The 22,224-nt window shown below is 41.1% G+C and overlaps 1 protein-coding gene across 2 annotated transcripts in view; it reads right to left on the bottom strand.

Annotated features, from left to right (window-relative positions):
* DTD1 (D-aminoacyl-tRNA deacylase 1) overlaps positions 1-21,039 on the bottom strand; it is a 205,470-nt gene extending 184,431 nt beyond the window's left edge. The window contains exons 1-3 of one of the 2 annotated variants that reach the window (XM_047853831.1): positions 20,858-21,039; positions 16,275-16,365; positions 15,126-15,361 (exon numbers count right to left, since the gene is read on the bottom strand). In XM_047853831.1, the coding sequence (XP_047709787.1) occupies positions 15,126-15,361; positions 16,275-16,365; positions 20,858-20,900 (370 nt within the window). In that variant the 5' untranslated portion in view covers positions 20,901-21,039. The remainder of the gene's footprint in view (positions 1-15,125; positions 15,362-16,274; positions 16,366-20,857) is intronic. The other variant, XM_047853830.1, reaches the window with a different exon arrangement.
* Between the last annotated feature and the right edge of the window lie 1,185 nt (positions 21,040-22,224).

Here is a 22,224-nt window from a genome sequence, read left to right as displayed (position 1 = left end):
CTCAACAAGATACTAGCCAACTGGATCCAACAATACATTAAGAGAATTATTCACCACAACCAAGTGGGATTTATACCTGGGATGCAGGGCTGATTCAATATCCACTAAACAATTAATGTGATGTATCACATCAATAAAATAAAGGACAAGAACCACATGATCTTCTCAATAGATGCAGAGAAAGCATTTGACAAAATACAACATCCTTTCTTGATAAAACCCTCAAGAAAGTAGGGATAGAAGGATCATACCTCAAGATCATAAGAGCCATACATGAAAGACCCACCGCTAATATCCTCAATGGGGAAAAAGTGAGAGCTTTGCCCCCTAAGGTCAGGAACATAACAGGGATGTCCACTCTCACCACTGTTATTCAATATAGTATTGGAAGTCCTAGCTTCAGCAATCAGACAACAAAAAGGAATAAAAGGCATCCAAATTGGCAAGGAGGTAGTCAAACGTTCACTCTTCGCACACGACATGATACTCTAATGGAAAACCCAAAAGATTCCACCTAAAAACTGTTGGAACTGATTCATGAATTCAGCAAAGTAGCAGGTTATAAAGTCAATGCACAGAAATAGGTTGCATTCCTATACCCCAACAATGAAGCAACAGAAAGAGAAATTAAGGAATCGATCCCATTTACAATTGCACCAAAAACCATAAAATACCTAGGAATGAATCTAACCAAAGAGATGAAAAATCTGTACACTGAAAACTATAAAAAGCTTATGAAAGAAATTGAAGAAGACACAAAAGAGGAAAAATATTCCATGATCCTGAATAGGAAGAATATTGTTAAGATGTCAATATTACCCAAAGCAATCTACATATTCAATGCGCAATCCCTATCAAAATAACACTAGCATTCTTCACAGAGCTAGAATAATCCTAAAATTTGTATGGAACCAGAAAAGACCCTGAATAGCCAAAGCGATCTTGAAAAAGAAAACTAAAGCTGGAGGCATCACAATCCCGGACTTCAAGATGTATTACAAAACCGTAATCATCAAGACAGCATGGCTGGCACAAAAACAGACACTCAGAGCAGTGGAACAGAACAGAGAACCCAGAAATGGACCCACAAACGTATAGCCAACTAATCTTTGACAAAGCAGGAAAGAATATCCAATGGAATAAAAACAGTCTCTACAGCAAATGGTGCTGGGAAAAATGGACAACGACATGCAAAAGAATGAACCTGGACCACTTTCTTACACTAGACACAAAAATAAACTCAAAATGAAAGACCTAAACATTACAACAGAAAGTCATCAAAATCCTCAAGGAGAAAGCAGGCAAAAACCTCTTTGACCTCGGCCACAGCAACTTCTTACTCAACATGTCTCTGGAGACAAGGGAAACCAAAGCAAAAATGAACTACTGGGACCTCATCAAAATAAAAACCTTCTGCACAGCAAAGGAAACAATCAACAGAACTACAAGGCAACCAACAGAATGGGAGAAGATATTTGCAAATGACATATCAGATAAAGGGTTAGTATCCAAAATCTATAAAGAACTTACCAAACTCAACACCCAAAAAGCAAATAATCCAGTGAAGAAATGGGCAAAAGACATGAATAGACACTTCTCCAAAGAAGTCATCCAGATGGCCAACCGACACATGAAAAAATGCTCAACATCATTCATCATCAGGGAACTACAAATCAAAAACCACAATGAGATACCACCTCACACCTGTCAGAATGGCTAACATTAACAACTCAGGCAACAACAGATGTTGGCGAGGATGCGGAGAAAGAGGATCTCTTTTACATTGTTGGTGGGGATGCAAGCTGGTGCAGCCACTCTGGAAAATAGTATGGAGGTTCCTCAAAAAACTAAAAATAGAACTACCCTACAACCCAGCAATCGCACTACTAGGCATTTATCCACGCAGGACAGGTGTGCTGTTTCGAAGGGACACATGTACCCCCATGTTTATAGCAGCACTATCAACAGTAGTCAAAGTATGGAAAGACTACACTGCCCATATGGAAAATGTCCACTGACCAATGAATGGATAAAGAATACGTGGTATATATACGTACATATGTATGTATACACATATGCATATACTTACATATGCATTATATGTATATGTATACATGTACATATACACATACGTATATACATTTATACATACATGTGTACATGCATACATATGTACATACACATATATATGTATATATGTATGCTGCACACACACACACACACATATACACACAATGGAATACTACCAGGTGATGAAAAAGAATGAAATCTTTCCATTTGCAACAATGTCAATGGAACTAGAGAGTATTATGCTAAGCAAAGTAATTCAGTCAGAGAAAGAGATCATATTTTTTCACCATATGTGGAATCAAGAAACACAACAGATAACAGAGGGGAAAGGAAGGAAAAATAAAGGATTTTTTAAAACAGAGAGGGAGGCAAACCATAAGAGACTCTCAAATACAGAGAACAAACTGAGGGTTGCTGGAGGGGAGGTGGGTAGAGGAATGTGTTAAATGGGTGATGGGCATTGAGGAGGGCACTTTTTGGGATGAGCACTGGGTATCATACGTAAGAGATAAATCACTGGGTCTACTCCTGAAGCCAAGATTACACTGTATGTTAATGAAATTGAATTTAAGTTTTAAAAAATAATAACGGTGAGTTGAAAGATACCGAAAATTTGTTCTTATAAGCAATAGATACTCTTACTGCTTCAGACAGAAAACTGGTTGATATAAAATCGAAAGGACATCATGATGATGTGGTAGTTAGTTAAGAGCGGGAATCTATAACTCAACTGCTTGGCTTGAATTCTAGCTTTGTCATTTGTGATTTTTTACCTCTCTGTGCCTCAGCTTTCTCATCTGCAACACAGGGATAACACTGTAGGGTTTTCGTGATGACTGAATGCAGTAACAGACTACAACCTAAAGCATAGTAAGTGCTACATGAATGTTGGCTATCGTAGTTTGTGGAGTTCCAGGGAAATTCCAAGCTCTGACAGAGCCGTGGAAGAATTATTTGAAAAGTTAAGTGAAAATATTGAAAAGACAAGCTATCATCTGAGGAAAGTGTTCTATGTTGGAAAAAAAGTATTTTAGAGGCAAACATCTTAGAAATGATGTATATCCAACTAAGAAAAATCAGTAACAATTATAAAGCAACAAATGATTGATAATTGGTTGGAAAGAAAAGAGAGGAAGAAGAGGAGAAGAAAAAGGAGGAAAAGAATAGGTTGCCAGGGTAAGTTTTTCTGTTATTTATCATTCGAGAATTTCAGAGGCATTCATAAACACCAAAATCAGAAATAAAGAATGTTGGAAAAGACAACTTTAATTTTTAATATTGTTAAAAGGTGCTTAGACAATGAAGTTCTTTGTTTCTGGAAAGAGATTCCCAATGAAGAGATATCTTTTGTTTAAACTTCACTGGACACTTCCTTTTCTATGTAAGGTCTTTGGGATCTTACAGATAGATATTTTATATTTTTTCATATATATGATTTATTACATATGTGATACATACATAAAGAAGTATAATAAAAAATGAACATGTATGGAACTGTCATCCACTTAACAGTTGGAATTGTATCCATATGTGTCCTCTCCCTAGCTCATTCATTCCCTAGCTTCTTTATCAATATATTGTTTAGCTGTTCTTATGTTTAAGCATTTTTTTAAATGTTATCATGCTGTATGTATTATTCTATGACTTATTGTTCTCATTTAGCATTCAAGTATTCATCTATAATGATACATGAATGGTAACTTCATTTATTTTCACCTACATTGAAAAGATATTCCATAATTAATCATATTCCTGTCAATGGCATTTTGATTGTTTCAGATTTTTTGCTCTTACAAACAGTGCTACTTGGAACATTCTTGCATTTGTCTTTTTTTTCTAGCTTTATCAATCTATAATTGACAAATAAAAATTGTATGTATTTATGGTTAAAAAAAAAAAAACCAGTAAAGAAATAGGCAGAAGACACAAATACACGTTTTACCAAAGAAGACATCCAGATTGCTAACAGACACATGAAACAATGTTCAACATCACTTACCATCAGGGAAATACAAATCAAAACCACAATGAGGTACCACCTCACATCTGTCAGAATGGCTAAAATGAACAACACAAGAAATAGGTGTGGGCAAAGACACAGAGAATGGGGAACCCTCTGACACTGCTGGTGGGAATGCAAACTGGTGCAGCCACTCTGGAAAACAGTGTGGAGGTTCCTCAAAAAGTTAAAAACAGAACTACCCTACAACCCAGCACTATTAAGTATTCACCCAAATGATACAGATTCGAAGGGGTACCTGCATCTCAATGGTTACAGCAGCATTATCCACAAGAGCCAAATTATGGAAAGAGCCCAAATGTCTACTGACTGATGAATAGATACAGACAATGTAGTATACACAAAGACACACACACACATACACACACCACTCATATACACAAAATGGAATATTACTCGGCCATCAAAAAGAATGAAATCTTGGGGCGCCTGGGTGACTCAGTCAGTTAAGTGTCTGACTTCAGCTCAGGTCATGATTTCACAGTTTTTGAGTTCAAGTCCCGCATCAGGCTCTGTGCTGACAGCTCTGAGCCTGGAGCCTACTTCAAAATCTGTGACTCCCTCTCTTTCTGCCCCTCCACCACTCATGCTCTGTCTCTGTCTCTCAAAAAATAAACAAACGTTAAAAAAATTTTTTTAAAAAATGAAATCTTGCCATTTGCAATGACGTGGACTGAACTAGAGTGTATTGTATCACATGAAATAAGTACCTATGATTTCACTCATATGTGGAGTTTAAGAAACAAGCAGATGAACACATGGGAAGGGGAGGGGAAAAAAGATAGAGGATGCCTGGGTGGTTCAGTCGGTTGAGTGTCCCACTCTTGATTTCAGCTCAGGTCATGATTCCAGGGTCATGGGATTTAGCTCTGCACTGCAAGTGGAGCTTGCTTAAGATTCTCCCTCTCTCCCTCTTCTCCTCTCCCCAGCTCCAGCCCTCTCTCTCTCTAAAACTTAAAAAAAAAAAAAAATTAATATTTTATCAAAAAAGAGAGAGAGAGAAAGAAAAATGCAAATCAAAACCACAGTGATGCACTTCACACCCAGTAGGATGCCTATAATCATTAAAAAAAGAAAAAAAGGAAATAACACGTGTTGGCAAAGATGCAGAGAAATCAGAACCCTCACTGCTGGTGGGAATGCAAAATGTCACTGTGGTAAACAATTTGGCAGTGCCTCACTAAACTAAACAGAATTACTGTATGATCCAGCAATTCCACGTCTGAGTATATACCAACAAAATGGAAAGTGAGTGTTCAAACAAAAAGTTGTACACGAGTTTACAGCAGCCCTATTCACAACAGCTAAAAGGCTGGGAACAAGCTAGGTGTCCAACAATGAATGCACAGATAAACAAAACATGATATATTCATGCAATGGAATATTCTTCATGCAAAGAAATGAAGTATTGATAAATGTTACAATGTATGCATATAGACACGCACAATGTATGTTCAAAGGATGAACCTTGAATACATTATGCTAAGACAAAGAAGCCAGACACAAAAGGCTGCATATTGTATGGTTCCATTTGTACAAAACATCCAGATGAGGCAAATCCAGAGACCAAAAGCAGATTCATGGTTTCTAGGCCTAGGAGTGGGGGAGAATGGGGAGTGATTGGTTAATGGGTACAGGTCTCCTTATTTAGGGTGATGAAAATGTTTTGAAACTAGACAGTGGTGATGGTTGCACAACACTGTGAATACACTATCACTGAACTCTATGCTTTAAAATGCTTCATTTCATGTTATGTCTATTTTACCACAATAAAAAAAATGTTAATTTTAGAAAGAATACTGGGGGCGCCTGGGTGGCGCAGTCGGTTAAGCGTCCGACTTCAGCCAGGTCACGATCTTGCGGTCCGGGAGTTCGAGCCCCGCGTCGGGCTCTGGGCTGATGGCTCAGAGCCTGGAGCCTGTTTCCGATTCTGTGTCTCCCTCTCTCTCTACCCCTCCCCCGTTCATGGTCTGTCTCTCTCTGTCCCAAAAATAAATAAACATTGAAAAAAAAATTTTTTTTAAAAAAAGAAAGAATACTGAAAATAAAAAATAAGTGACTGATTTAAAGCTCAAATGACAAGCTAAACTCCAGACTGGACACAGTCAAAGAAAAATTAGTAAACTGGAGGATCCCCTCAGGGCACAACAAAGAGAGAGAAAGCAACTGAGATACCATATCATGTACACTATTCATTTGTTTTATAGACCCTTTGTTTGCACAAAATATAAAGAGGGCCAACTAATTTATCAACATTTCTGAATTTGTAGACCCCAAATCAATACGGTTTTAAAATATTCCTATTTTAAACTTCACTGCACAAGAAAAGGGGGCTGACCCCTCAATTCACGACAAAAGTATGAAGAGGGCTCAGGAATTGAAATAAAAGGGGTAAAGGGGAATAAAGACAGGTGGGAGAAGGAGCCCAGAGAGGAAGCAGCTGAATGGGACAGCAGACCCACTGCCTGTCCTCATCACCCTGGGCCCAGGGACGCTCGTCACACAAAATAACTGAGTGCCTACAGGCCATTATGCAGGGTGCCATTATGCAGGGTACTGGACCACCACCACAATGATGACACTGGTTTTAAGGTGGCCCCAGACAGTTAGGTGGGGAAAGGAGAACTGGTAAAAGTCGGCTGTTGTTCACCTTGGAAAATCAACTAAGCCAATCAAGGAATCATGAAAAGCTAGGATTTAAAAACAAAAACAGATATGGTTTTGCCATTTGGGCAAACGGAATGTAAACTGTAGCCACAGAGATGATGCAGTTAGTCTAAGTCTGAGACCTAAAAGAGACAGGCAGAAATAAATAGGGAAGCTGGTTAGCCAATCACTGAAGAGAATGAGTGAAAAGGAAGGAGTGACAGAAAACTAACTGATTTGACCAACATCAGTCACACATATGCATCACACTTCACGAGAGCCATCGGCCTGTGTCACCATCCACCAGTCTTGTCATTTATTTACTATTATTTTTTTAAGTTTATTTATTTACTTTGAGAGAGACAGAGACAGAGACAGAGCACATGAGCAGGGGAGGGGCGGAAAGAGCGGGGGGGTGAGAGAGAATCCAAGCAGGCTTTCTCTGCACTACCAGCACAGAGCCCGACATGGGACTCAAAACACGAACTGCGAGATCCTGACCTGAGCCAAAGTCAAGAGCCGGACGCTTAACCGACTGAGCCACCCAGGCGCCGCTTGCCATTTATCATCAATGAAGATGTGATCCCACATTATGATTTCCTAAATTTACATCAACAGTAATGCCTCTGGCATCACAGCCCTTGCCAAAGTATACAAAACAGGCTTCCACTGAAAGCTCACTCAGGCTGCTAACGTGCTTTATGCAGTAAAAAGAGTAGAAAATTAAACAAATCTATAAACTAAATTAAACAATAACCACAAGCAAACACTAGATGTGGGCTTCCTCCTCCTGTGCTTTCTCTTTGCATTATGAACCTTTAGGAGACCTGGACATAATGGATGCCCCACGGAGTGAACAGAGCTGAGGCAATCACAAAGCTGCTGCACTCCTGAAATGTCGTGCAACGTTTTTCTAGCCATTTGCAGCCCACAACAGATCAGTCCCCACAGAGAATACACAGGTAGCTCTTTTTAATGTCATGGCAGCTTTGGATTTGCTCAACGAAGCCTGCAGGTGATTGCTTTCCTAGGCCCATTACAAATGTCTCAAAGTTGGAACAAGAAACAGAGATCTTGAGAGCAGAGATCTCTCTTTTCAATTATTCCATTTTGGTATAACACTTACTTTTTCCTAACTATAAAAGCAATGCATGCTCAATACTCAACTTTAGGAGCATTTAATGCCTTCCACTGAACACCACTTTCAGCGCCCATCTGAAGGATGGGGATTCCCGAGGGGCTGCTGAGGGGCACATTTGAAACCAGTTTCCTGGGTCCACTCAATCAGTCTGAGTGGCCAATAAAGCACCCTTAACCTCTGGCTCATCCTGCAGTAGAGGGCAAAAACTGATGAATGTATGCATTAGGTTTATCACCCCTAAAGCAATTATGGAAGAAGAGCCAGAGAACAGGAAAAACTCTTTGAAAGCACCAGAGTTATGAACTGTGCAGGATTAAAAATGGCCACAAACTCTGACATTCCTTCTATTGCAAGGTGGGTCTACATCCCTCTCCTGGAATCTGGATGGGCTATGAGACTACTTTGGCCAATAGCATATGGCAGAACTGATGCTCCACCCCTTTCCGGGCCTGGCCTCAGGGGGCTGGCACTTTCATCTCCTGTCTGTTGAAACACCTGCTCCTGGAGTGCTTGTAGTGGGAGAAGCCAGCTACAATGTTAGAAATCCAATCACCCTGGGGCGCCTGGATGGCTCAGTTGGTTGAGCATCCAACTCTTGACTTTGGCTCAAGTCATGATCTCACGGTTCGTGAGTTCAAGCCCCCTGTACATCTCTGTGCTGACAGTGCAGAGCTTGCTTAGGATTCTCTCTCTCTCCTTCTCTCTGCCCCTCCCCTGCTTGCTCACGTGCACTCTCTCTCAAAAATAGTAAATAAACTTAAAGAAAGAGAGAAAGAAAGAAAGAAAGAAAGAAAGAAAGAAAGAAAGAAAACTACCCTGTGACTACCAGGTTATGAGAAGCCCAAGTGATGGGGGGAGACCCTGGAGGATAAGATAAGTTGGGAGGAGGGGAGAAGCAAGATGCACACAGGCCATCTTAGAAGTAGATCCCCCAGCCCCAGCTAATACTAAATGGATCAGAGACAAGTGCCCAGCCAAGCCCCTCCTCAATTTCTGACCCACAAAAGGAAGACAGAATGGTTATTTTTAAACCACTGAATTTTGGGGTGGTGTGTTATGCAGCAATAGCTAACAGGAGCAGAAGGCAAGGTAGGCAAGTTCTTGAGAAGAGGAGATGCCCTCACAAAGCCAAAGGGTCAGGGGGCCAGCCAAATGAGAGCAGAGTGGGGGTGTGCCACAGCAAAAGCAAAGGGGGTTCCAAACAGACTACACCCAAACGGGCCAAAGGTGCTGAGAATTCTGGTCATGTAGGTGTGGTGGGTCAGCCTGGTTTTCAAGGACCAACTCAAGGCCAACTGGGGCAGAGCAGGCCTCAAAGAGCCATTTGGGGTAATTATGCCACTAGCCCCTCCCTCCCAGGTGCCCAGAAAAGAGACACAGGTGAAAAGGACACCCTCATTAATTGCACACACATCTATGACAGTCCCCTCTCCATCCCCTCTATCCCCACTGCTAGGACTGCCTACTCCTCTTGCCCACACCCCTTCTATTTATCCCACCTCCCCACGGCTACCAAAAAAGCAACTGAAGGATATACAATGGCACTTTCAGCAGCCTTCCAAGAGTCACTTCTTCCATCCCCTTTCCCAAGAGCCCCAGACCTCCACTGTGACTCCGGTGGTCCTCGGGAAGTCAACTCCATAGGCCACGAAACATATGACCTAAGCTGAGCCATGCAGTCCATCCCATATTGGTTCAGAGTTGACATACAACCTACACTGGCCCAAAGTGACCTTCAGGACTTCTGCTTGACATGAAGAGACAAAGGCTCGTTCTCCTTGGGATTGTAAGTTGTGAAGACTGCAATCATCATGGCCATCCTGCAGAAGGCCAGCCTGAAGACAAGGCTAACACACATGGGAGAAAGCAGGGCTCAGTGAATCCCAGAGAAACAGTTACAGCAATGACAGAAGGAATGCAGTGCAAGCTGAACCTGAACTCATCATACCTCTGCATTCTTCAGTCATATAGCAATAAACCCTGTTTCATTTAAGACTGGTGGGGGTCCAAGTGGGCGGGGGTCCAAGTGGAAGAGTTGTGGCTGGTGAGGAAATGCCTGAAAGCACATGAGCACTGGGTGTGAGCACTGGGTGGGAGGGACAATCTTCCCTCTATTCGATCCTTAAAAAGTAAGAGAAACAATTTAAATTTAAATTTAAACAATTTAAATTTAAAATAAAGTTCAATCACTGAAGAGGAAGGGAGTGAAAATAAATGCTAAATCTAACTAAATCAACAGCCAACACATGAAAGCAACCTAAGTGTCTATTGATAGATGAAAGCATAAAAAAGATGTGGTCTGGGGAGGGGGGTGGGGGGAGGGGCCTGGGTGGCTCAGTTGGTTGAGCCTCTGACTCTTGATTTCAGCTCAGGTCATGATCCCAGGGTCGTGGGATCGAGCCCTGCATCAGGCTCCATGCTGAGAGTGAAGCCTGCTCTAGATTCTCTCTCTCCCTCTGCCCCTCCCCTGCTCGTATGCTCTCTCTGAAAAAAAATAATAATAATTAAGAATAATAATAACAAAGCCATTTTAAAAAAGGATGTGATATATATACACAATAGAATACTATTCAGCCATAAGAAAAGAAGGAAATCTGGCCATTTGCAAGAACATGAATGGACATTAAGGGCTTTCAATCAGACAGAAAAAGACAAATACTATACAATCTCACTTATACACAGAGTCTAAAAAACCAAGCTCATGGATACAGAGAACAGATTGGTGGTTGCCAGAGGCAGGGGGTGGAGGGTGGGTAAAATGAATGAAGCTGGTCAAAAGGTTCAAACTTCCAATTGTAAGATAAATAAATTCTGGGATATAAGATATGGCATAATGACCAAAGTTAACAATACTGTATCACATATTTGAAAGTTGCTAGGAGAATAGATCTTAAAAGTTCTCATCACAGGGGCACCTGGGTGGCTGGTTAAGCATCCCACTCTTGATCTTGGCTCAGGTCATGATCTCACAGTTCGTGAGTTCAAATCCCAAGTTGGGCTCTGTACTGACAGTACTGAGCCTGCTTGCGATTCTCTCTCCTTCTTCTCCTACTGACGCTCCCACCACCCCCCCTCAAAAATAAATAAATAAACTTTGTTCTGGTTGAATTACTTATTTTTGAGAGAGAGCATGCACGCATGTGTGCAAGCTGGGGGGGGGGAGGGGGGAAGAGAGAGAAAGGGGGAGAGAGAGAGAGAGAGAGAGAGAGAAAGAGAGAAAGAGAGAGAGAGAGAGAGAATGAATGAATGAATGAATGAATGAATGAATATCCCAAGCAGGTTCCACGCAGTCAATGCAGACCCCAACACAGGGGTCTATCTCACAAACCATTAGATCATGACCTGAGGGGAAATCAAATGCGACACTTAACTGACTGAGCCTCCCAGGTAACCCAAATAAATAAAGTTAAAAAAAAAAAAAAGTTCTTATCACAAGAAAAGTAAAACTGTAACTATGTGAGATGATGAACATTAACTGAACTAACATTAGTGATCATTTCACAATATACCCACATATCAAATCATCATGTGGTACAACTAAAACTAATGCTAAAACTAACATATGTCAATTGTATCTCAGTAAAACTAGAAAAAAATTTTAATTTTTTCCAAAAAACAAATTAAACTACTTTAAGTCTTAAAATTGCTGAAGTGGCCCTGAGAATCCTAAAATAAAGAAAATATAGGGGCTCCTGGGTGGCTTAGTCGGATAAGCATCCGACTTCAGCTCAGGTCATGATCTCACGGTTTGTGGGTTTGAGCCCCACATCAGGCTCTGCACTGATAGCTCAGAGCCTGGAGCCTGCTTCAGATTCTGTGTCTCACCTCTCTCTCTCCCCGCCCCCACTTGTGCTCTCTTTATTTTAAATAAAATAAACTTTTAAAGAAAAAAAAAGAAATAAAATGTATTCATTAGCAATTTGTTTGTGTTCCAACATCCCTTCAGCTCTGGGGGGGGGTGCTTTCCATACTGGAGCTGGAAGCCAAAAACTCAAAATTAACCAAAACAGAGCAAGTGTGTACAACATGCTCTCTGCGTCTTGTTCCATCAAAGACCACATAAGAGATAAAAAGCTGAAAGAACAAGAGAGACCCTACTGATATCACTGTAGTTGTTTCTGAAAGCCCGAAGGACTTGGAAATAAATTGATTAAAACTTTTTGTATAAATCACATCAATTTTTCATCAAAACGATCAGATATATCATATCCCCACAAACTTAAACTGTGACCCATTATAAAATTATATTGTTAACAGTACACTGCTTCAGGCACTTCACAGAATTACCTGGACAAAATACACATCATTTCAAAAAGTAAAAGGCACATGGGTGCCTGGGTGGCTCAGTTGGTTAAGTACCAACTTAACCAACTTAATCAAGGTCATAATCTCACAGTTCATGAGTTCGAGCCCCACATCAGCTCCATGCTGACAGTGCAGAGCCTGCTTTGGATTCTCTCTCTCCCTGTCTTTCTGCCCTTCTCCGACTCATGCAGCGCACATGTGCTCTCTGTCTCTCTCAAAATAAATAAGTAAACTTTATTAAAAAAGTAACAGGAAAACAAAACACCTAATACTACACAAAACACTCCTCTTTAAGGACTCAGGTGAATGCTCATTTATTTTCACTTGGGCATTCCTTAACAAGCACCAGTGTTCCGCCACCTAAAATGCCTTCACTTATACTCTTATGGTATTCCTTGTGCTCGTCCTTTCAAGGGACTTCAGGGTGTTCCAAAATTTGTCTGAGATTACTCAGCAATGGGATTATTCTACAAATACCAATCAGAGGAGACGATGATGACAGCATTTAATCCCCAGCTCAGCAAAGAAAAATAATTATTCAGAAGACTTGACTTAACTACTGAATTTTGGGAAGAAATATGTCTGCAGCAAGGCCATGCAGAAGGAACCCCGTTGACACAGGGTGGGAGAAAACACTGGAGACATCCATGACCAGACTTGTGAATGGAGCTCTAAACTTGGATTATTTCCAGAAGAGGCAAATACATTCCGTTCAACCAGGACCCAAGTAAAGAGTGAGATTTAAGGCAGGGATGTCCTGATCATGGCAAAGAGACACCTTACACAAGTAAGAGGAGAAATAAGATAAAAGGAAATGCCAAAGAGGAATAGGAATATCACTTTTCTAAACGTAAGTAATCTGATGAGCTGATAATCCTCAATGTGGGGCTTTGCTACAGAGCTTCAAAATTAGGCAGTAACTTTTCTTACTTATGGCTGAAAACAGATACAATAAATAAGGGATCAGGGTTTGTTTCTTCCAGAGAAAGTCAAAGTATAGGAGATACCACAGAGTTAACTGTTAACAACTCTTAGATGTCTATAAAAGGGTATGATGGCAGCAAAAGAAATCGTAATTAGATATTGAGACATTCTTAGGAAAGTCTCACACTGAGATGTATTACCAAAGGAGGCTAAACATTCTAATAACTGAAGAAAAAGACAAAACATGATGGTATTAAATGCAATCTGCCCTCCAGAAACCTGAAAACAGACTAGAAATGAATGGTCCCCTTTTTAAAAAGACACATAATTTCAGATTCATAATTCTCCCATAAACCAAGACCACTAGAGCAAGGCATTTTCTAGACTAAATCTCAAACTAGGTTGGCATTCCTTCCAATAAACAGTTAAGTAAAGACCTAAACCTTCACTATCCAATATGATAGCCATTACACACACACAGCTATTGGGTATTTGAAATGTGGCTGGTCCAAATTTAGATGGGCTATATGTATAAACTACACACCAGATTTAGATGACTTTAGCACAAAAAAAAGAATGAAAATTATCTCAATAACTTTTTATATTGATTAAAAGGTGAAATCATACTATTTTGGATATACTGAGTTAAATAAAATATACTTTTAAAATTAATTTCAGGGACGCCTGGGTGGTTCAGTCAGTTAAGCATCTGACTCTTGACATCAGCTCAGGTCATGATCTCCCGGTTCATAATTTCAAATCCCACATTGGACTCTGTGCTGACAAGTGTGGAGCCTACTTGGGATTCTCTTCTTCTCTCTCTGCCCCTTCCCTGCTCATGTTCTTTCTCTCTCTCTCTCTCTCAAAATAAGTAAATAAACTTTTAAATAAATAAGTAAATAAAACTAAATAAAATTAATTTCACTTGTTTCTTTTTACTTTCTTTTAATATGGCTACTAGAAATTTAAAATGACACATGGCTATAGGGCGCCTGGGTGGCTCAGTCAGTTAATCGTCTGACTTCGGCTCAGGTCATGATCTCACAGTTCATGGATTTGAGCCCCACACGGGGCTCTATGCTGACAGCTCAGAGTCTGGAGCCTGCTTCAGATTCTGTGTCTCTGTCTCTCCCTGCTTCTCCCTCACTCATGCTCTTTCTCTTTCTCTCTCTCTCTCTCAAAAATAAGTAATTAAAAAAATTTTTAAATAAAATGCCACTTGACTCACATTTGTACCTGCACTGTCTTCTCTGTCAGACATCATAAGCAAGCAAAATTAAACACCACTATATCAAACACACTTCTGGGTTGCTAAATATTTCAATAAACATTTTTTTTTTTCAACGTTTTTTATTTATTTTTGGGACAGAGAGAGACAAAGCATGAACGGGGGAGGGGCAGAGAGAGAGAGAGGGAGACACAGAATCGGAAACAGGCTCCAGGCTCCGAGCCATCAGCCCAGAGCCTGACGCGGGGCTCGAACTCACGGACCGCGAGATCGTGACCTGGCTGAAGTCGGACGCTTAACCGACTGCGCCATCCAGGCGCCCCAAATATTTCAAATGTGAACAGAAGAATGAAAAAGGGTGGGGTGCCTGGGTGACTCAGCTGGTGAAGTATTGCCTCTTGATTTTGGCTCAGGTCATGATCTCGCGGTTCGTGGAATCACGTCCCTAATGGGGCTCTGCACTGACAGCAAGGAGCCTGCTTGGAATTCTCTCTCTCCTTCTCTCTGCCCCTCCCTCACACATGCAGGCACTCACAGTCTCTCTCTCTCCCAAAATAAATAAATAAACATTAAAAAAATAAAGAAAGAATGAAAAAGAGTAAACAGTATCCATGGCATTCAGAGAACTCCTACCACAACAGCAGTAGCAGCAGCCACTACGTTGTTTTAAGTGATAAGCACAAACAACAAACTTTCTGGAAAAAGAGATGCCATAATCGCAGATTCTCTTTTTGACCTGCCTAGAAGTGTGCCAGAGACTCTTCTCTTGGGCGGCTCACCCTTCTGCCTACCTTTGATGAGCTCCGGCCTGTAGGTCTTGCGCAGCTGCTCCAGGAAGCTGTTGTAGAAGCTTTCTGCCTGCTCTGTGGGCATTGCCAGGTGAAAGTCAGGCTTGTTCCCCTTGAGCACGCACTGGAGGGTGAACTGGCTGATGCACAGCACCTCATACTGTTTGTCCATCACACTCTTCGACCAGTGTTTCCCACTCTCATCCTCAAACACACGCAGGTTTAAAATCTTTCTGACCCTAAGCAGGAAAACAGTGGTTAGAGAAACCTGAAGAATCATAAGCCCCCAACACACTCCATACCCCCAAAGTGTCACCTGTTGAAAAAGAACATAACGACAAACTCCTCTACCTCAGTAAAAAGAGCACCAGCTTCCAAGTCAGGTAGCCTAGATGATTCTTTTTTTTGTTTTTTTTTTTTTCTCATGTTTATTTATTTTCGAGAGATAGAGAGACAGAGCATGAGCAGGGGAGGGGCAGAGAGAAAGAGAGACACAGAATCTGAAACAGGCTCCAGGCTCTGAGCTGTCAGCACAGAGCCTGACATGGGGCTTGAACCCATCAATGGCGAGATCATGACCTAAGCCGAAGTCAAACACTTAACCGACTGAGCCACCCAGGCGCCCCACGTAGCATAGATTCTAATTTGAATTCAGGCTTTTTGCTAAGTACATTTCATGATCTTAGGCAAGTCAGTGAATTATCAGAGCTCCAGATCCTATGTGTACGATGAACAACTGGACATTTTTTAAATGGATAAATGGTGCCCAGATCATATTGCTCAAACTAGAAACAGAAATCATTCATAAGAAAACAAGTTCCGTTTTGCATTAAGAGAATGGTTCATGGATATAGCAGCAAATAGGGACCAAGGCTGTTGGGTTCAGCTCTGCTGCTGACTTGGTGGGTATCATCTGACAAATTACTCTTCCTTGGCCCCCTCATCTGAAACACAGAGATAACCACATTACATCAAACAGGACAGACAAAAAAAAGTAACAGGGGCTCACTTCACAGGAACAAAATATCATGGAAGTTCCCAGTGTATGTATATACATAATTCAGATAGCTAGGCAGGTAGAAATACAGAGCTACAGATATATCCAGTACATATCCCATTCAAACAGAAATGACTTAGAAATTGGCCTCTTACATGTGCTCCAGTTCCTTCTGTGTATCTTCCAGAGAAATACCCAGCAACACACAGATTCCCCGTCCAATTGCACTTATTTGCTCTCCTCCAACTAGAAAGGAAACAAAAGAAGAAAGAAACTCAGAACCAAACAGGTGCCATGATGAACTTTTAAGTAACCACAAGAATGTTTAAACATCACACATACTTCTTAGAACTTCTTTGGTAAAGTCAGTGGGTATTGAAAAATGAGTTTCATAAATGCAGTAAGACTATCAAGATTTAGGTCCTTTCTGATTTTATATCTGGAATGAACGAGCTGTTAACAACCATTAAGCTAACTTTTAGGGCCACATTTTCTTCTGTTACCTTGGGCAGGATACCTCAAACTTTCCATGATAGAGTTTGCCTATCTGTAAAAACACAAGAGTTTTCCTCCCCAGGGAATCCAGCCCAGCTGCACTAGTTCTCTGAAAGGAGATGCTTGCTTTTCTTCAGAATTAGCAAATATGGTACATAATATACAGATAGTACAAAATAATAAACATTTATGTCAGAAAAAGAATTTTTCTACTTACTGCAAGAAGATAAATATATACAAAAACCATAGTTTAAAAGTTAAGCTTCAAGTCAGCAAACTTCTATTATGTCCTAGTTTAGTACTCAAGTTTGTATTCTAAGCCAATGACCTCCAAATCCCTTTCAATCATGTACCTCATCCACAAAAAAACAAATCTCTAAACATATATTCCAAACATTTGTGTATGTATTTATAGTCAAATGCATAGCTCTACCACCATTAGGCAGTATCTCAGTGCTGGTTCAGTTCTTAGGCTAAGATCCATCATTGTTACAGTGAACCTAAATCCATATTTCAAATGTTAATCTTCATAACTGTCCATATTTTTGGCCAACTTTTTGCCAAATCTCATCATGTTACTGACATCTTGTTATTTTACCATCTATTAACCTAACATTCCAATCGGGAGAAGGGTCAACTCTGCCATTTTCTTGTGTGCGTCTGCTAGATAATAATATCTATAAATATATCTGAAAAGGCATCATAGACTGTAACATGTTATAATATCCAGCAAGTTAAGGAAAGAATGAGAAACCCCCCCCCCTTCCTTCACCCTGACAAGGGATCACCTGCTATGCAGACCCCAGGGAAGCATCAGCATCAACCCATTCCAAACCAAGTATCAGTAAAGCTTAATTTCTCTTCTTTTTATGCTAAAAAAATTTTTCTTCTGTGCTACTTTTCTTACAATGGACTATGAATGATTTACTGTCCTTTGAGCCAATGACTCAGAAGCTGAAACAGGAATAATCTACCTGAAATAAGCAGTAAACAACTGGGGTGGCTGGCTTGTTCCTTTAGAACACAATCAAGCTTTATTTGTGCTTTAAATAAATCAGTATTATTTTCTTACAATATCAAAATATTTTTCAAATTTTCCCCATAGTATGTTTTAAAAGCTTAAAAAGAATGGTTATTGAGTTATATCCACCATTAAACTAATGCATACACAATATAGAAAATTCGGAAAATATAAGAAACAGGAAGGACAAAAGAACACCCAAAGACAAGCGCTTCAATATTTCAATAATTTCCCTTTGATATTTTCTCTATTCATACGTTTTACTTTATATTTGTTTTCAATTACTGCAATAACATACATAAATTTTTGTGTTCCACCTTTTCTCTTAACATTGCATAAGGATTTTTTCACGTTATAAGATTTTCCTAAACATCTTTTAATAGTTGCATCCCATCAAGTCGAACAGTTGCATTCCATCCAATGGACCAACTAACCATCTCATTTGGCTGGATATATGGCTTGTTTCAAAATTCTCACTTCAATAAATAACACTGTGGTGAAAATCTTTGAATACTAGACTTTACATTTTACAATTTAAAGCAGTTTTAGGTTCACAACAAAATTGAGCAAAGGTATACAGATTCCCCTATACTCACTGCCCCATAATGCATAGCTTCCCCATTGTCAACATCCCCCACGGAAGGGGAACATTCCTTACAATTGATGAACCTGCACTGGCACAACATTATCATTCAAAATCCATAGTTTACATTAGGGTTCACTCTTGATGTCACATTCTATAGATTTGTTGGACAAATATATAATGACATGTATCCACCTTACATTATCGTAGAGTAGTTTCACTGCCCTCTAAGAATGCTCCATGCTCTGCTATTCATTCCTCTAAATCTTTTCCTATAATTAGGATTCTCTTCTTAGAATAGATTCTCAAAAGCAGAATCAGTATTTAAAGTGATTCAAATCACTATCTGAGGAGTTTCAACATTTTTATAATGTATTATTGTTTTAATAAGAAACAAATTATGCCCCAAAGCCTATATATGACACAGTTAGCTGCTCTCTTATGCTAGAGTAGTTTTTCTCCCCACCTCCAGCGACAAGTAGAAGAACCAGAAGGTTCAAAAGGATCTTTTATTATAGGCAAATGGATTTTCAAGGGAAAAAAACTTGAGAATCACCATTTTAGGCAACAGATCACAGGACTAGAAAAGACCTGAGATCTTTGGTCAATTTCCCATGTATACTGGCATCACCTCTGACCACTTCTTTGAGAAGAATTCACAAGCTCTCAAATTAACTCATTCATTCAAACGCATTTCAGAACCTCTTCCCAACATGATTCTATTCAAATTTTAGCTGCTGAAGCTGAAGAATGGGACATGGTTACCACACTTTGCTGCCTGTGTAACCAAACAAATACATTTGAAGTGTTCCATAATAAAGCTTTTAAAATTAGATTATCACAATAACCATGCTAAGGCATCAAAATGTGCTTGACCAATCTCATTAAGTGAGCCTGCCATATAATAAAATATGAATCCTAACACTGTAGTCTGTCCCAACCATAAAATCAGAAGTGACATTTTAGAACCCCTGAAATAAAATGCCATTCATGTACAACCACATTTCAGTGAAGCCAGTCACATTCTAAAGGAATCAGAAAATGTCTTTCCATTACAATTGAACTAGAAGGCCTGCCTACCTTGAAGGTCCCTCCAGCACTGAGAAAGAATTCCACTTTATTCAAAACCTTCCCACAATTAATACCTGTATCTTTTTTTAATACCCTTAACTTGTTTAACAGGCAGGTTTGTTGGTTTTTAACAAGAGCATACAATTTAAATTGTAAATTAAAATCAAACAATTTAGCAAATCTCACAAAACACATGTTTTCAATATTCCAGATCAGCAGAATGAAGAGTTCAAGTAAGATTAAAATTCTCCAAACTTCACTCATTGGTGATGACCATATGGAGTAGAATGTAAAATTTTGCTCAAAGAGGCAAAAAATCTTCTCATCTACTAATTTTCCCAGTTTTCGTGAATTTAAATATTAACTGAAATACCAAAAAACCTTCGTTTTAAAATCCCATAAATCCCAATGCTATTCTGTTCCTTGCTATTTCAGGACCATATCCAAAACGAGTTAACAGAACAACTTAGAAATCACTAGGCAGGGTTGAAAAGTAGACCCTCTGATGTAAATATATGGTTTTCCTGGGTTTGGTTGTTTCTTTACGGGATTCTGTTGCTTCGTTTTTTTTAGATTTGTACTTTTATGGACATAAGAACATGTACTTGGTGTAGACTCGGCTGGAAGAAAAGTCTATCTGGAAATACTTGGACTGAGACAATACTATAATTCTGCAAAAACAAAACAAAACAAACCGAAGTCTAGAAGACAATATAAAATTAGTCATTAATTTTTTTAACATCTTTTTAACTGGGTTTGTTTTTAAAACGACTACCTTATATACATTAATCATCTGCACCCCTGATGTTCAAACTAGACTACAGTAGATCCAGCGATGACTAATGGTCGGGTGGCTTGGTCCACAAGAAACTGGTGGCAAAGAGAAACATTTCATCCAAGATTCTTTAGATTCTGACCCCATCCCTGCAGGCTTAGGCGAGTGAGAGGTGTCCTCACGCGGGGAACATTCTGTCTTATGGGGCGCTGGTCACGTGTACATAACTGTCACAACTGAACCGTAAGAACAACTCTTCATATCTGTGCATTTTATTGGCAGTCAAGCTCCATAAACATTGGGACATTTAGACAATGGGCAAAAATAGGAAATTTAAAATAGAACATTATAAAGGGGAGGGGGAGGGGGTCCTTGCTCCGGAAATGCTGCCTACGTGTTGTTTGTGCAACATTGCACAGAAGAACGGGCCGCGGGGATGCTCAGAGATTCTGCCACCCGGTAGTCAGGACCAAAACAAACAAAACAAAAACAAAAAACAAAACAAACAAAAAACGGTAATAATAAGGCGCGTTTAGCGTGAACCCAAAACGGAGCCCTGCAGCCAGGGCCGCGCCGGGGCCCGCCGGGCACGTGGACGGCTCTGCAGCCGCGGCGACGCCCGGAGCCGGCCCGGGGACTTGGGGCTGCGGGGGCCGAGCTCGCCAGGGCCGTTGGCGGCTGGAAGGGCCCCGGGGACGACGCGGGGGAACCCTCGCGGGGGCGGCCGGGGACAGCCGGGAGCGGGGTCAGGGGTGGCTCCTCCCGGGCCCGGCCCCGGCCCCGCCCGACTGACCTGTGACGCTGGCCCGGGTGACGCGCTGCACCACGGCTTTCATGGCGGCGGTTGGGGCGAGTGGGGCGGCGCCGCGCTCCTTCCGGCCTCGCGACTCTGCGGGCGGCTCAGTGGCCGGCGCCCTCTGGGGGTGACACCAGGAAGCGCGCCGGACGGCCCAGTCAGACCCTGTTGGCGGCGGCCCTCCTACGTCGGCCACGCCCACCTACAGGTTGGCCTCGCCTGCATAGGTCACGCCCACCTGGTGATAGGCCCCGCCCCTCCCTCAGTCCCGCCCAGGCCACAGGTGGGCCCAGCTCGGACCCTGGGACCCAGAAACCCGCGCCCAGCTGTCACCCCCTACCCAGACTCAGTTGTGCCCAAACCGCAGTTTATGCACCGGATGTTTCTCACATCTCCGACCTAAGAGCCAATCATCCCTCAATCCCAGCTTTGTCCTGAATCCTAATCCCGTGTTCCTCCTTCCACCCTTCCGTCCAGATGTTCCCAAATTCCTTTTCTCTTGTTTTCCTGCCTCAGTGCTTCTCAGAAACCAGACAGAACAGAATCTGCTGCCTAAAATACCATTTAACTACAGTATGTAAGTATTCATTCGACTTAACCATGCCATGGTAGTTCGGAGATACATGATCCTGTAATTCTCGTTTCTCTAATACTAATACTTGGCAGCTCCCCCATCCAGGGTTGTTAGAGGAGGTTTAAATAAAATAGACTGTGTAAAAATGATTTGAAAGCCGCAAAGGACTGTACAAGTATTACCCTAACAAATTATTATCACTGATAAAAATAAAGCCCCTTTCCGTGTGCCTTCTAGTATTACTGGGTATTAAGAACAGGCTATCCCAAAATAAGGCACGTTGGCATATTGAATACTTTAATGGAGCTTGAGAAAGAGGCAGAAGCAGGAAAGTCACTCTGACCTTCCCCCCACCCTTCTATCCTGAAACAGGCCATAAACCCATGGGTGAGAGGTGCACTCTTATCTCCAAAGACAAAGGGATGGCAAGAACAAACAGGCCTTTCAAAGTTTCCTCCAGTTTACTATGCTTACCTCATACTCCTTGGCCTGTCATATTCCTCCATGATGTCCACTCTCCATCAAAAATAGCATAAAGGGGTGCCTGGGTGCCTCAGTCGGTTGGGCGTCTGACTTTGGCTCAGGTCATGATCTCACCGTTCATGGATTCCAGCCCTGTGCTTGAAGAGCATTCGTTGGCCTCTGTGCTGACAGCTCAGAGCCTGGAGCCTACTTTGGATTCTGTGTCTCCCTCTCTCTCTGCCCCTCCCCTGCTCAGACTCTGTCTCTCTCTCTCAAAAAAAATAAACATCTTTAAAAAATGTTTAATAAAATAATAAAAAATAAATCG

This window comes from Prionailurus viverrinus, chromosome A3, assembly GCF_022837055.1.
Source record: "Prionailurus viverrinus isolate Anna chromosome A3, UM_Priviv_1.0, whole genome shotgun sequence".
Classification (NCBI taxonomy): domain Eukaryota; kingdom Metazoa; phylum Chordata; class Mammalia; order Carnivora; family Felidae; genus Prionailurus; species Prionailurus viverrinus.
This window is presented reverse-complemented; position numbering and strand designations above follow the sequence as displayed.